This window comes from Bos indicus, chromosome 3, assembly GCF_029378745.1.
Source record: "Bos indicus isolate NIAB-ARS_2022 breed Sahiwal x Tharparkar chromosome 3, NIAB-ARS_B.indTharparkar_mat_pri_1.0, whole genome shotgun sequence".
NCBI classification, from domain to species: domain Eukaryota; kingdom Metazoa; phylum Chordata; class Mammalia; order Artiodactyla; family Bovidae; genus Bos; species Bos indicus.
Window position 1 is genome coordinate 7,826,301 of NC_091762.1, and position 13,848 is coordinate 7,840,148.

Below are 13,848 nucleotides of genomic sequence, written 5' to 3' on the forward strand. Positions count from 1 at the left end.
AGGGAAAAAGACCAATACAATCCAATAGAAAAATGGACAAAAATTTGACAGTTCATAAAAAGAAATGCAAATAGGCATTATACATATGAAATATACCAAAAGATGTCCAACCATACTTATAATAAAAGAATAGAAAATAAAACAAGTTAACACTATGTAGCAATAAAGGGAAAACTGGCTCTCTCACATACTGCCTGGTCAGAATACACAACTGTACAACCCTTTGGAGGGAAATTCGGCAATAAACAGTAACATTAAAAATCACCTTGATCTCAGCAGTCTCTCTTTAGGAGTATATCCCCAAGATATCCTGGCAAAAATATGAAGTGTCTTATGTATATAGTTATTTATTACAACAGTGTTTGAGTTCAGAAAAGACTGAAAACAATACATATGTCCATCAATACAGAAATCATTGAACAAAGTATGATATAACCACACACCAGAACACTGTAAAGCCATAAAAAGGAATGAGAAAGAATCTATAACCTGAAACTGTAGTTTCCTCCAGGATATATACCACTAAGTTAAATAAACAAAGTGAAGAACAGGGATGTAACATGCTACCTTCTTCCAAGGGAAGGGAAAAAAAGGCTATTTCAGCTAGAAGGAAGAGCATGTCCAAAAATCTAAAATGGTAGAAGCAGAGGTCTCACTGCCCGTGTTCACTGGTGGTGTCTCACACAGCTCTTGGGGCAGTTGTTCACAGACTGGAGCACACAGGAGCTCTCGGAGGTAAAGCCAAGAGCAGTGAGAAGGCAGGGGTAGGAAGGACAGTGAGAAAGAAGACTGGAAGGTAAGCAGGGGCCATGTCATGGAGGGCCTGATACACTAGCCATTTGGATTTTGTCCTTGTAATGGTTGGGAAGGTTTTAAGCAAAAAACTGACACAATCAAACCTGTGATTTTTAAAGATTTCTCTTTGAAGATTCCTCTGCTAAGAAAGGTCTGGGGAATTAGGAGGCAGAGAGACCAGTCAAAATTCTATTGCCTTAATCCAGAAGAGGTGATGATAGTCTGGCAGGGTGGAGAAGATGAATCCTAGAGATACTAAGCAGATAAAATCATCAGGATTTAGTAACTGCTACATGTAAACCACACCAGAATGAAATACCTCAATTTACATCAGATATAATATATTGAAACATTAATTTAAATTTTCTTCTTATATTTTTTTCCTTTTTCCTTTCCAAAAAATGCCTAAGTCTTTTGGTATTTTCTTTTCCTGCCCTCAAGAATTTTTTTCCTAGATGAAGAGCAGAAGCATGTTTAAGGTTTTGTAAAAAACCTTACTAACTCATTCAAAAGATAGTGCTAGGCATTCCTGAACTAAGGAGACCATTCTAGGTTTTATGGCTAAGGAGTCACACAAAGACCATGTCCTCCAAGAACATATATCCTAATAGGGAGGAAAGAGTGTAACACAGAGAAAAGACTTGATAAAGACAGAGTAAGCTTGATAAACAAAAAAATACTGGATACTGGTAAAGTACAATGAAACAAATGAAGCAACGAAATTATAAAAACAAGATCATAAGGGAAGGGTGGCAAAATCAAAGAGACTAATAACTTTCTAACTCCCTCAAGGTCCTTCCTCAGGATTAAAAGAGGTAAGATTTATATTAGCACTTAATAAAAGTTAACTTCCTTCCCCATATACATATTTCCCAGATACCACTATAACCAAAATCATTGTAAAAGACTAGTTACTTACAGGAACATGCTGAGTTGATGAGTAAGAGTCCACTGATTGAGGAGATGAGATTGAACAACTTGAGGAGGCTGGCGAAAGTGGCTGAGGTTCTGTCTTAATATCTTTAATTGGAAAAGGAGAAGCAAAAATTTTCCCACTGGACAATATAAACTCAGAATAAATAAGAAAAAAGGTTAAATCTACTCTCAAAATTCAGATATAGAAGCTAAGGTCACCAAAATATATCATCAAGTGAAAATTCAAGATGCAGAAAATAGTATATCCAATATGCTTCCATCTGTGTAATAAATTTATATGTATGTTTATATGTGTATATATACATATAAATACATATGCACATACTATTACTAACATCTGCACTAATTCTCTTAAAAGATAAACTTAAGAAATTGGTCACAGTGCTTGTCTCTAGGAAGCAGAACTTGCTGGCTGAGGGACAAAAGCCAAAGGAGACATTTTTCTACTCTATAGACTTTTCGTATCTTTTGAATATTATGCCATATGCAAGAAATTATAGATTTTCCCCCAAAATAATTTTAAAACATAAGAAACAGGGAAGACTTTTTGTGGAAAGCATTTTTGACAATAAAATTACAATACAAAAATGTTCCTATCTTTTGAACTATTTTTTTAAATGTGTTGATCAACTTCAGCCCAGCAGTGTTCCTCAGTGCCAAATTTCTAACAGGGTAGGAAGGAAGGAGAGAAGAATCTGTGCCAGACTGTGTTCTCCAAAGTTAGGAGCAAAAGACCTACCGTGTCTCATGATCTGTACTGTGATCCTGCCACTTCTCCATCAAGAAGGAGTGATTATATTCTCTTCTATTTGAATCTAGGTGAGCCTATGACTTCCTAAATCAACAGAGTATGGGAGTAACGATATGTGAATCCCAAGTCTGGGTTACATTAGGTAGCTGAAAGACTCACATTTGAGCCCTTGCATCCTGATTACCACGAGACTGCCAGGTTTTGAGGAAGCCAGGACATTTAGAAAGATGATGGTCAGCTCTCACACTGGCAGTTCAAATCTTCACATCATTTCAGATCAGGCATCAGACATGTGAGGGAAGAAGCCTTAAGGTAGTCCGAGCCCCCAGATGTCAGGCTACCCTAACCTCCAAATCTTCCCAGATGATGTCTGGACACCATGGAGCAGAGACAAGAAATTCCTGATGTATCCTGTCCAAATTCCTAACCCATAGATTCTGGGAGCCTAATAAAATGGTTGTTGTTCTAAGCCACTACGTTTTAGAGAAGTTTGTTACATAATAGTAATGAGAACACTGACCCTGTGTAGTCCATATTCTATGAGGAAAGAAAGGAATTGAGCGAGATATACTAATATATAAAAGGAAGGGGAATAGGAATTACAACAGAGGGGGAGGGCTGTAACTTAGATGGGGAAATGTGCTGGTTAATTACCCACTGTTACTCAGCTCCATGTTCACCTCCTATAGTCTGTGATGAAAATTAATACAAGTCCCAGCTGGCTTCCTTTTAGGTCCTGTCAATAGGGGATTCTAGAAGGATGTTTCTTACGGTAGAATGGGGGAGAAGGGATTTTTTTTTCATCCTTCCATCAGCTTTATCCCAGAAGGGACAGTTTGCTTTAGGTTCTAGTTTTTTTCAGCACACCCAAAACCCAGTTCAGTGGCCCCTTACAGATATTGGCATCGTCCAGGTAGTGGCTCCTCCTCAGAAGGGTCTACATGAGACAGCTACACTAAGGCCCTAGGTTCTGATAATCCAAGTCTCTTCCCTTTGATTCGCTAAATCCTGTTTAATTCTCAGATAGGTTAATCTCTTACAGTATTACATTTAATTCAAATATTAAATATTACAGTATTACATATAATCTCTTAGAGTATTACATATAATTCAAAATCGATATTTCTGAATTATAAAATTTTCATTCATTATGTGACTCTGCCATAACTCTGAAATTCTTTATATCTATTTTGGCAAGAAATTTATGTATGCCTGGCCATACCAGAAGTAGAATGTAGTCCCTGGAATTTTTTAACAAATAAAAGTAGACCAATAACCCCACCTAATTTTGACTATTACCAAACCATAAAATAATATGGATCCATTTAAAGTTTTTATCAATGAAATACATCATTACCTGTACAGAATTGGTTGTTGACGTCCCAAATGCCTGTCTCCCAAGGCATCAAATCCAAGTCAAAATCAAGATTATCAAAATTACTTTCCTGTAGATTTCAAATCAGCAAAAGAATATCAGATTAAAATATATACATCCAGAAACCAAACTAACAGAAACAACTTGTCAAAAATAACTATTACCCAAATTAGAAAAAATAATTTTCTAAGTTAATCAATTCATCTTGAGAATATATCTTAGATACCTTAGAGATAAACCAATTTACTCTAAGCACAGTAGTAATAACTAGGAAGGAGGTAATGGAGTCAACATCTATCAGAAAGATTCAGTTGGTCTCATTCTTTTCAATGAAGAGACACTATTACAAGATATTAACACAAAATATGTGTTTTGTCATAAAGGAGATCCAGTATAATAAGTTTTCCCACTGTCACTAAAGGGAAAAAAGTCAAAGCAAATGCCTACTTATAAAATCATCTCTATCTGCAATGGAAAGAATACAGATATATCCAAAAGACATTCAGGAATCATAAAGAGACTAACTGAACCTTCAGATATACCAAATATTAAAATGGTTATGGGAGAAGGAAGAGATCCACAGGAGGAGGGCAATTTTATCTTTTTTACTGGTCTATAGTTTTCAAATTTCTAAATTTTTTTTAATCCTAGAAGATAACACCAAGTTTCTCAAATAGGGGTCAATAAACCTTTTAGAGGAGCTCTTAGCTTCTTGTCATTTAGGTGACAATTTTTTTTAATGTAAATATAAGTGTATTCTGGGTCATAACCATTTTCTACCATATACAATAATATAGAATAACCACATGATTTCAGAACCCTCATATCACTTAAGACAGTATCACTACTATTTTAAATGTCTGAAGTCACAGAGATAAGAACAAAGGAAACTTAATATAAAAACAGTACAACAAGTCAAAAGGTAGTCGGTATTAACTTAATGTGACAAATAATAAAACAGCAACAAAAAAGAAAGTAACCCTCAGGCAAAAAGGAAAGATTAATCTAGTAATTATTAACAACCACTAGTAATAATTTCTAGAATATTATCCTTCCAAATGTCTATTATTTGGTTTATTTTTTATTGAGACTGTAACAGAAGAAGGGAAATTTTTCTTATCTTATATTTGCCCTAAACTGAGAAAATATTAGTGTAAGTTACTTAAGAGAACACATGAAACTGCACACAGAAAAAAGAAAAAACTACTGAAATTATGAAAGAAACAACTTTTAAATCAATCTCCTTTGCTTTTTCCTCAAATTTGAATCTATACATAAAAAATTAAACAGCCTCATACTTTCAGCAATGAAAAATCTTTAAACTTTCGTAGTCCAAGTAAATTGAGCAATATTTGGCTGATTACTAGCAATCCTTTGTAACATGCTCAATAGTGGCGTGACCTACTTCAGGGATGCTTCATACTCAATCTTCAGCCAAAAAAGTCAAATACCTTTTACAGCATAAGAATTTTATCTGGTTGGAAATTTCACAGGCCCATTTTATTGTAAAGCAAAACATGCTGATACTTATATACTCTGCTTCCTCAACAACTTCTCAAGAGAAACTGTACTGCCATGTAGAAGAATGATGGTTATACAACTGCAAAGGGCCCTCTAATATGATTTAATCCAATCTCTTATTTTATACCAGAAAAACTAAGAAACTGAAAGACTGAATGACTTCTTTGAGATAACAGAATGTTAGTTATAAAGTCAGAATCATATTTCCCTGAACCTTTCAAATATAATATATTGTTTCTTGAAGACTAGGCTCTGGAGGTTATGAAAATAACATTAGTTGCTTAAACAACCAGTCAATATTAAAACCCAACTTAATTATAGACAACATTATAAAGCATCTCATAGAGTAAACGAAACCATAAAATCTTATGCATTTGGAGAAGGAATTAGCAACCCACTCCAGCATGGGCTTCCCTCGTAGCAGGAGACCCAGGTTCAATTCCTAGGTCGAGAAGATCCCCTAGAGAAGGAAATGGCAACTCATTCTGGTATTCTTCCTGGAGAATCCCATGGACAGAGGAACCTGGTAGGCTACAGTCCATGGGGTCGCAAGAGTCGGACACAACTTAGTGACTAAACACCACCCCCCACCCCCACTATTCTTGCCTGGGAAATCCTATAGACAGAGGAGCCTGAGCAGGCTACAGTCCATGGGGTTGCAAAGAGTTGAACACAACTTACCAACTAATATTCACACTTTCATGCTTAGGATGGATTTTCTAGCTCCAAGTCACCCTTTGAGGAAATGCCTCACTTTGTACTACTTTGTGTAAACATAAAGACTATTGTTTAAGACAACAACAACAAATCTCATAAATTGATTTTAAAAAACATGTGTTCCACTCTCTATTGATTCATGGTAAAACAACTGCTAAATTATTCTTTGAGAAATGTCAAACTCACCAAGTGATAAATATTCAACCTGATTGATGTACATATAAAATCACTCTGTTCACTTGAACTACTTCCCAAGTCAAACAGCACCTCATCCGTCAAAGAAGAAAGCAAAATAAGAGTTCAGGCCAAACAGCTTCACACATACTGACCCAGAAAAGGAAAAAAGAAAGAAAAATCTAAGCTACTTTTGAGGAATCAAAAGTACTATAATAACTTTTATGCATACTTCCAGCTACTAAAGGCAAAAAGGAAGGACATTTCTAAGTTTCAGAGCTTTCGACACTACGGATACTTAACTTTAAAAAAGGAAGTTGGTTAAGTTCTCTTTCTAAAAAAAAAGTTTTATAATTTACTACTTTTTGGGGTGGGGGTGTTGTGCTGGATCTTCGTTGCTTTTCTCTAGTTGTGGTGAGAGGGAGACATTCTCTAGTTGAAGTATGCAGACTTCTCACTGCAGTGGCTTCTCTTGTTTCAGAGCATCAGCTCTAGTGCCCACAGGCTTCAACAGCTGTGGCCTGTGGGATCCATAGCCGCAGCTCCTGAGCTCTAGGGCACAGGCTCAGTAGATGTGGTGCTTGGGCTTAGCTGCTCCATGGCATGTGGGATCTTCCCAGACCAGGGATCAAACCTATGTCTTCTGCATTGGCAGGCAGATTCTTTACCACTGAGCCACCTGGGATGCCCGGTAAGTTCTCTTAACTAGAGCCATGACTCACATATATCCCTTAACATCACATTGTTTCCCTTTGCAGCAAAATATGTGTAAAAACCAAGAGGTAGGGAGTTAAGTAACTTCTCTAAGGTTACCCACTCCTGGGGCCAAGGCAGACTTAGAATACATGTCTTCTACACACCAAGACCAAAGCAATTTCTGCAATCATACATTCACTGAAAACAAAATGGCAACTAACTTTCATTTTTAACCCTGAAAGTTATTTAAACTTAAATAACCAGCCTAAAGGTGTTATTCTAAAATCTTCTTGCAATAGTTAAAGATTAAATATCACATTATTCAACACTTCTCCCCTAATAAATACTTACATAAGTCTCATTTGCTGCATCCAATTGCAGGTCATCAGTGTCTGTGAAATAGCCAAGTTCAGCAAACAGGGCAGAATCTTGAGACAAAAGAAAACAATAGGTATTTCCTGTTAATCCAGTGTTTTGACTAGAGGATAATTGCTGTGTCCTTATGCCAACTCTATTAGAGTTTCTCATTAGCCATTCTAGCAGTGTGAATGACAGCCGATGCAAAGCTGATTTCTCACATATGTATTATTTTCCACATACTTTTTATCTTGTGAACTAAACCATTATCGGAGAAGGCAATGGCACCCTACTCCAATACTTTTGCCTGGAAAATCCCATGGACGGAGGAGCCTGGTAGGCTGCAGTCCATGGGGTCGCTAGAGTCGGACACGACTGAGCAACTTCACTCTGACTTTTCACTTTCATGCATTGGAGAAGGCAATGGCAACCTGCCGGGAGCCGGCATATTGCATATTGAGTGCATATTGCATATTGAGTGCAGCACTTTTCAGGATCTGGAATAGCTCAACTGGAATTCTATCACTGCCGGTAGCCAGCGTGAGGAACTCCGCCCATGACAAAGGTCATGAGGAAGGAGGCTTGGCATACGCAAAGGCGGGATCAAGCCTCAGGAGTCTCCCTGGAAATTCTCGAGCAATCTACCCCCAAAACCAGAGTCTGCCTACTTTCTGCTTTGTGCTTTCACCTACACCTCTGACTTTACGGGGGGCTGTCCCCCACTACCTCTCTGAAAAAAGTTAGCTTATAGCTCCAGTTAATAATTCCTGGGTGTGACAGTGTTTCAACCTACAAACTCCCTTGGAAGTCCTCTAGCCTGCCTGAATAGGTTTTTCAGGCCACATGTGATTGCTCAGAGCCTCCAAACTGTGAGAGGCATGAGATGTTCTAAACTGTCTAAATACAGATTCCTTTGAGCAGTCAAAAGATTGATTAGAAATTGTATTGGTGAAGGGATTTTCACTTGTTGGGCCAATGTTTGCTGCTAAGTCTCCATATCCCTTACCTGCTGTGTCCCTGGCAGTGTATTGATTAATATAATTGGTGTAAATAGTAGCTTTAATGTTTGTAACCTGGGACCCTTGAGTTAATTCTTTTTCTTGTTATAGCCCACCACACCTTTGCTCTGTAGGAATGCAACTTTATCTAATGCTTTTTGGAGGCTGGCGCCTGACTTGAGAATAATCACCTTTAGAGAAAAAGGCCTCCGGGCCAGAAGATGATGCAAATCACCTAAACTTTTGCATATGATAAGTTTGCAGGAAGAAAGCCTGGCTTACTGCAGGACTCTACCCCTTCCCCCATTATCCTCTATGCATAACTTAAGGTATAAAAACTACTTTGGAAAATAAAGTGCGGGCCTTGTTCACCGAAACTTGGTCTCACCATGTCGTTCTTTCTCTTACCTTCTGGCTGAATTATTCAGCCTCTTTTCTCCACTGAATTTCCTCACTGAGCTATCCTTATTTCAGCCTCTTTTCTCCACTGAATTTCCTCACTGAGCTATCCTTATTTCAGCCTCTTTTCTTCACTGAATTTTCCTACTGAGCTATCCTCATTCTATTACTCTTTATATCCTTAATTAACATTTAATTAAGCAATTGTTTCCTGATCTTCGCCTACGCCGTCTCTCCTTCGAATACCCTGGTTCAGCCGGGGCTGGTCCCCGGCAGGTGGCGCCCGAACAGGGACTTTCGAAGGTAAGCTCCCCAAAGCAATCAGAGCCATCAGCCCTATTGCTCCCCGTTCTCGGAACAACTGGGTGACCAGCCCTCTTGTTCCCCCACGGAGCAGTTTGGGTGACCAGCCCTACTGCTCCTCCCTTGGAACAGTTTGGGCCATCAGCCTACTGTTCCTCCCCCGGAACAATCTGGGTCACCAGCCCTACTGTTCTTCCAATGTTCGGGACGGCTAGGACCCCACTCAAGGGTGCCGCGGACCCCCCTGTAGGATAGACAGGGCGAGAGGAGTGGGAAGTGTTGAAAGTGTTAAAGAGTTAGACTTAGAGAAAGAAAACGGTTTTCTGAAGTTAAAAGGCCAAAGAAGAGCCTGATCTTTTAAAAGCTAAAAGCTTTATCTTCTATTATACTTAATTTTCTGACATGGGTAACACTGAAACTAAGAATGGCAACTCTTTATACAAGTAATCTTGAAACTGTTAAAGAGGCTACTGTTAATTTAGATACTTGGGTGAAGGTAAAAAACAACTAAAAACTTATCCTATAAATATGATTAAAAATGTTCTGGACCCTCGTCATGAGGCTGTGGGATAGCCTATGGGAGAGGCTATAGCAGTGGATGGTAGTGGGTCTCCACCTTCTGCGCAGATCATATTTTCTGCCATTGACGAAGAAAAGGAGGGAGACTGTGCTCTACCTCCGGAGGAAGGAGAGGGCTTACAGGACGCTGCGGCCGGGCGCCCTGACGAGCCCCCTCCCCCTCTACACAAACCTTTAAAATTTATCCAACAATTTCTGATTTAAGGTGACTACTCCACCTCCGCTTGCACCTCCCAGGGCCTAAAAATTCCCCAGTTTACATCCAAAGTCTCCCAGAGCATTGCATAAGGCTGAAAAAGATAAAAAAGATTTCTTTCAAACAAAGGAGCTTTTTTAAAAAAAATACACAATATACAGAGCCTGCTCCTTGCAGAAAACCCCCTCAGGGGGGCCTCACCCAAGCAAAAAAAAAAGAAAAACAAACAAACAAACAAAAAAAGGTGAAAAAGAAAAAAGGAAAGAAAATAGAGAAAGATCTAAAGATAGAGAAAGAGCTAAAGAGTGAAAAGGAGAAGAACGGAGAAGGAAGGAATCAGGGAACGCAGCAAGATAGAGAAAGGAAGTTGAAAAAGGAGATACAGAAAAAAAAAAAAAAAATTAGGGAAGAGAAGAGGGTAAAGGGAAAGAAACGAAGGAAAGAGAAGGGTAGCGAAAAAGGAAGGGGGAGAGAAAAGTGAGAAAAGCAGGAAGAGAGGAAGAGAGAGAGAGACTGTAAGAGACGCTGTGACCAGGTGTCCTGGCGAGCTCCCCCTCCCCCCCACCCCCACTGCACAAACCTTAAAAAAAAAAAAAAAAAAAAAAACTTATCCACCACTTTCTGATTTAAGGCCATTGCTGCCGCCTCCGTTTGCGCCTTCCAGGGCCCAAGAGTTCCCCACTTTGCCCCCAAAGCCTCTCAAAGTGTTGCCTAAGCCTGAGGAAGATAAAAAGTTTTTTGAACAGTGGAGATTTTAAAACAGACTGCGTGCACAATATGCAGAGCACGCTCTTTGGAGAAAACCCCCTCAGGGGGGGTCTCACCCAGGCTAAGAAAAAATCGGACAGTAAAGGGATTTAGCAACAATATTAACCCCTGATACGATTCCAATGGGAGTGGCTGGCCCCCTGCCTGAGGGCATTGTAGGACTTGTGCTAGGGTGTAGCTCGCTTTCTTTTCAAGGAATTTGGGTGGTGTATGGTGTAGTAGATTCTGATTATATTGGAGAAATTAAAGTTTTGATCTCGCTGCCTACCAAAACTGTGCAAATTAATAAAGGTCAAAGAATAACACAGTTTTTGCTTTTACCTTAGTATCAGACAAGAAAAACTTGACTTCTCAAGCTAAGAGCCACAGAGTATTTAGATCTAGTGATCTAGCCTTTTGGGTGCAGGAAAGTACAGCTCCAAGGCCTTTAAAAGATCTTTTAATTCAAGAAAATAAAATGTCAGGGCTATTAGACACAGGAACAGACGTCTCTTAACATTGCTGGGAAAGACTGACCCAGCTCCTGGCCAACACATACTACTGAAAATGAGTTGAGATTAGAAAAACTGGTATGCGGGGTGGGAATGCTGTAGAGAAAAAGGTGAGGGAGAGTTTAAAACCTTGAAGAGTAGTGAGTTTCCTGTTGTTGGAAGTATTCAAGCAAAGATTAGATGGTTGCTTGTCATCTAAAAAGCTATAGATCAGATTTAGGTTACAAAACGATAACTGGAGAAGCGTTTATAAACATGTTGTGCAACACCTCTTTACTTACTTCTCATATTTAGGTCGGCCAAAAGTTTTAAAAAACTGATAATGCCCCTTTGAAGCTGCGGAGAAATTGTTTACTAACTTTAAATGATTTCCAAAAATTATTAGGGGACATTAATTGGATATGCCCACATTTAAAACTGACTACTGCAGATTTAAAGCCTTTATTTGATTGCTTAAAAATTGATCCTAATTCCAGTTCTAAGAGAAAGTTGACTAATGAGACAGAGTTAGCTCTTGTTGAAGTGTATGAGACTTTAAATGATCAGTTAATTAGGATTAATATTACCAAAAGATGAGATTAAATTATTCTTGCCATAAAACATACACCTACAGGGTGATTGTGACAAAAAGGTCCATTGGTTCCATCTACCATTGACCCCAAGAAAAATAGTTTTATCTTATTCCCGCTTGGTGGCACAATTAATTATAAAAGGAGGAAAAAAGAAGTGTGGAACTTTTTAGAAAAGAAGTAGCAAATATAATAATTTCACTCAATAAGGATCAACTGCAAGTCTTTTACAAAATAGTGATGATTGTCAAGTTGCCCTGATAGATTTCAGGGGTCAAATTTTGTTTTATTTGCCCTCAAGCCCCCACAGTAGTTAAAAGTTCAAAAATGTTAGATTGGCAGTTTGAGGATACCTGTGGAACTTTCCAACTGTATGTAGTTCCTACGCTCCCCTTTACCCTATGGGGGAGGGACGTGCTGTCTCAAATAGGAGATACTCAGAGAAGGGTTTTCTCAATTTCTTAGTTATCAACAGGTGGTACAATTAACAATACTTTATATATTGTTATAAATACATAATATAAATATATTTGCCTAATTACAGTTTGCCTAATTAGATATGGGTATAAATAAAATATAATAAAGGTATACCTAATTCTATTTATAGATCTATACTTACTTAATTTGTATATAAATCAATATATGTATTATATATATACTGTATAATTAAATGTATATTGCAGTAATATAATGTGTGTGGCTGATATTAATTGGTATGGATTGATGTGCTGTGATGATATATGTTCTGTATGCTGTATAATTATATATGTGTGACATGTATTATTACAGTACATTGGTTTGTGTTGGTTGGTACTGGCTGTGTGCATGTTGTATTGCTGTAATATATATGAATTAATATATTAATTATAAGATTAATTCAAGTATATTGATTTATATATATTGTATGTCAATAAGTTTATACTTGTTGCCATATATAAATACATTTTGCATTTAGGTATATCTGTATACCAAAATGAGATAAGGAGGTTATACATTTATTTAAATTTATAGAGACCTAAACTAAACATTAGACCTAAATTAACATATCTCTAAATTTATGTTGTTAAAATGTAAATTTTAAAAAATTTTAAAAATTAAATTGACAACTGCTTGATAATTCCTTTGCCATAAAACCCCCATAGGTGTAATTGGGGTGGCCAGACAAAAAATTGGTTTTATAGCAAAACGGCCCCCTAGAGTGGGTCCATCTTCCCGCTCAAACTAAAAAGGTAGTGACTTCTTATCCGGGATTGATAGCTACTTTGATATTAAAGGAAAAAAGTGGAACATTGAATTATTTGGTAAAGAGCCATCAGAAATTGTAATCCCATATAATAAGGAACAACTTGGTGCTCTTCTAATGTTTGATAAAAATTGGCAGATTGCTATAGAAAACTATTTTGGTCAAAATTTTGCATCATTTACCTTCACATGTTTTGCTGAATTTTATATCCAGACATCCAGTTATTTTTTCTGTCAGATGTAAACAATCTCCTATTCCAAATGCTCAAATAGTTTTTACTGATGGGTCAGCAAACGGTAAAGCTAAAGTTACTAAAAATCACCAAAAGGTTTTAAAAACACAGGAAACTTCAGCTCAAAGAGCTGAAATAACAGCAGTCATAGAGGCTTTTGCTATGTTTGCAGATGAGGAATTTAACCTTTATTCTGATTCTCAGTATATTGTCAGGTTGTTTCCACATATTAAAACTGCGGTTTTGCCTGAAAATAAAACTACCATATTTCATTTGTTAACTAAATTACAGCAACAAATTTGGAAAAGAAATAAAATATTTTTCATTGGACACATTCGGGCTCATTCCAGATTGCCCGGCCCTTAAAATGCCTTTAATGATTTGGCTAACTTGTTAACCAGAAATACAGTGGCTACTGTGATTGAGGAGGCCTGAGCCTCTCACTCACTTCATCCATACGCTACTGCTTTAAGATATCAATTCCAAATTCCCAGAGAGACTGCTCGAGAGATAGTGCGTTCTTGCTTACACTGCCCCACTGTTTATAATAGTCTACCTATGAGAGTTAATCCTCACGGTCTTAAGCCCAATGTACTCTGGCAAATGGATCTAACTCATGTTTCTTCATTTGGAAAACTGTCCTTTGTTCTTTAACTGTAGACACCTTTTCTCATGTTATTATTGCAACTGCTCATACAGGGGAAGCAATTAAAGATGTAATACAACATCTCTTTACTTGTTTTTCATA

At 37.6% G+C, this 13,848-nt stretch overlaps 1 protein-coding gene across 2 annotated transcripts in view; it reads right to left on the reverse strand.

Annotated features, from left to right (window-relative positions):
- The window catches only part of ATF6 (activating transcription factor 6), a 247,054-nt gene that overhangs the window by 217,773 nt on the left and 15,433 nt on the right, over positions 1-13,848 (reverse strand). For both annotated transcript variants that reach the window (XM_070782819.1, XM_019958118.2), the window contains exons 2-4: positions 7,317-7,393; positions 3,840-3,927; positions 1,715-1,815 (exon numbers count right to left, since the gene is read on the reverse strand). In XM_070782819.1, the coding sequence (XP_070638920.1) occupies positions 1,715-1,815; positions 3,840-3,927; positions 7,317-7,393 (266 nt within the window). The remainder of the gene's footprint in view (positions 1-1,714; positions 1,816-3,839; positions 3,928-7,316; positions 7,394-13,848) is intronic.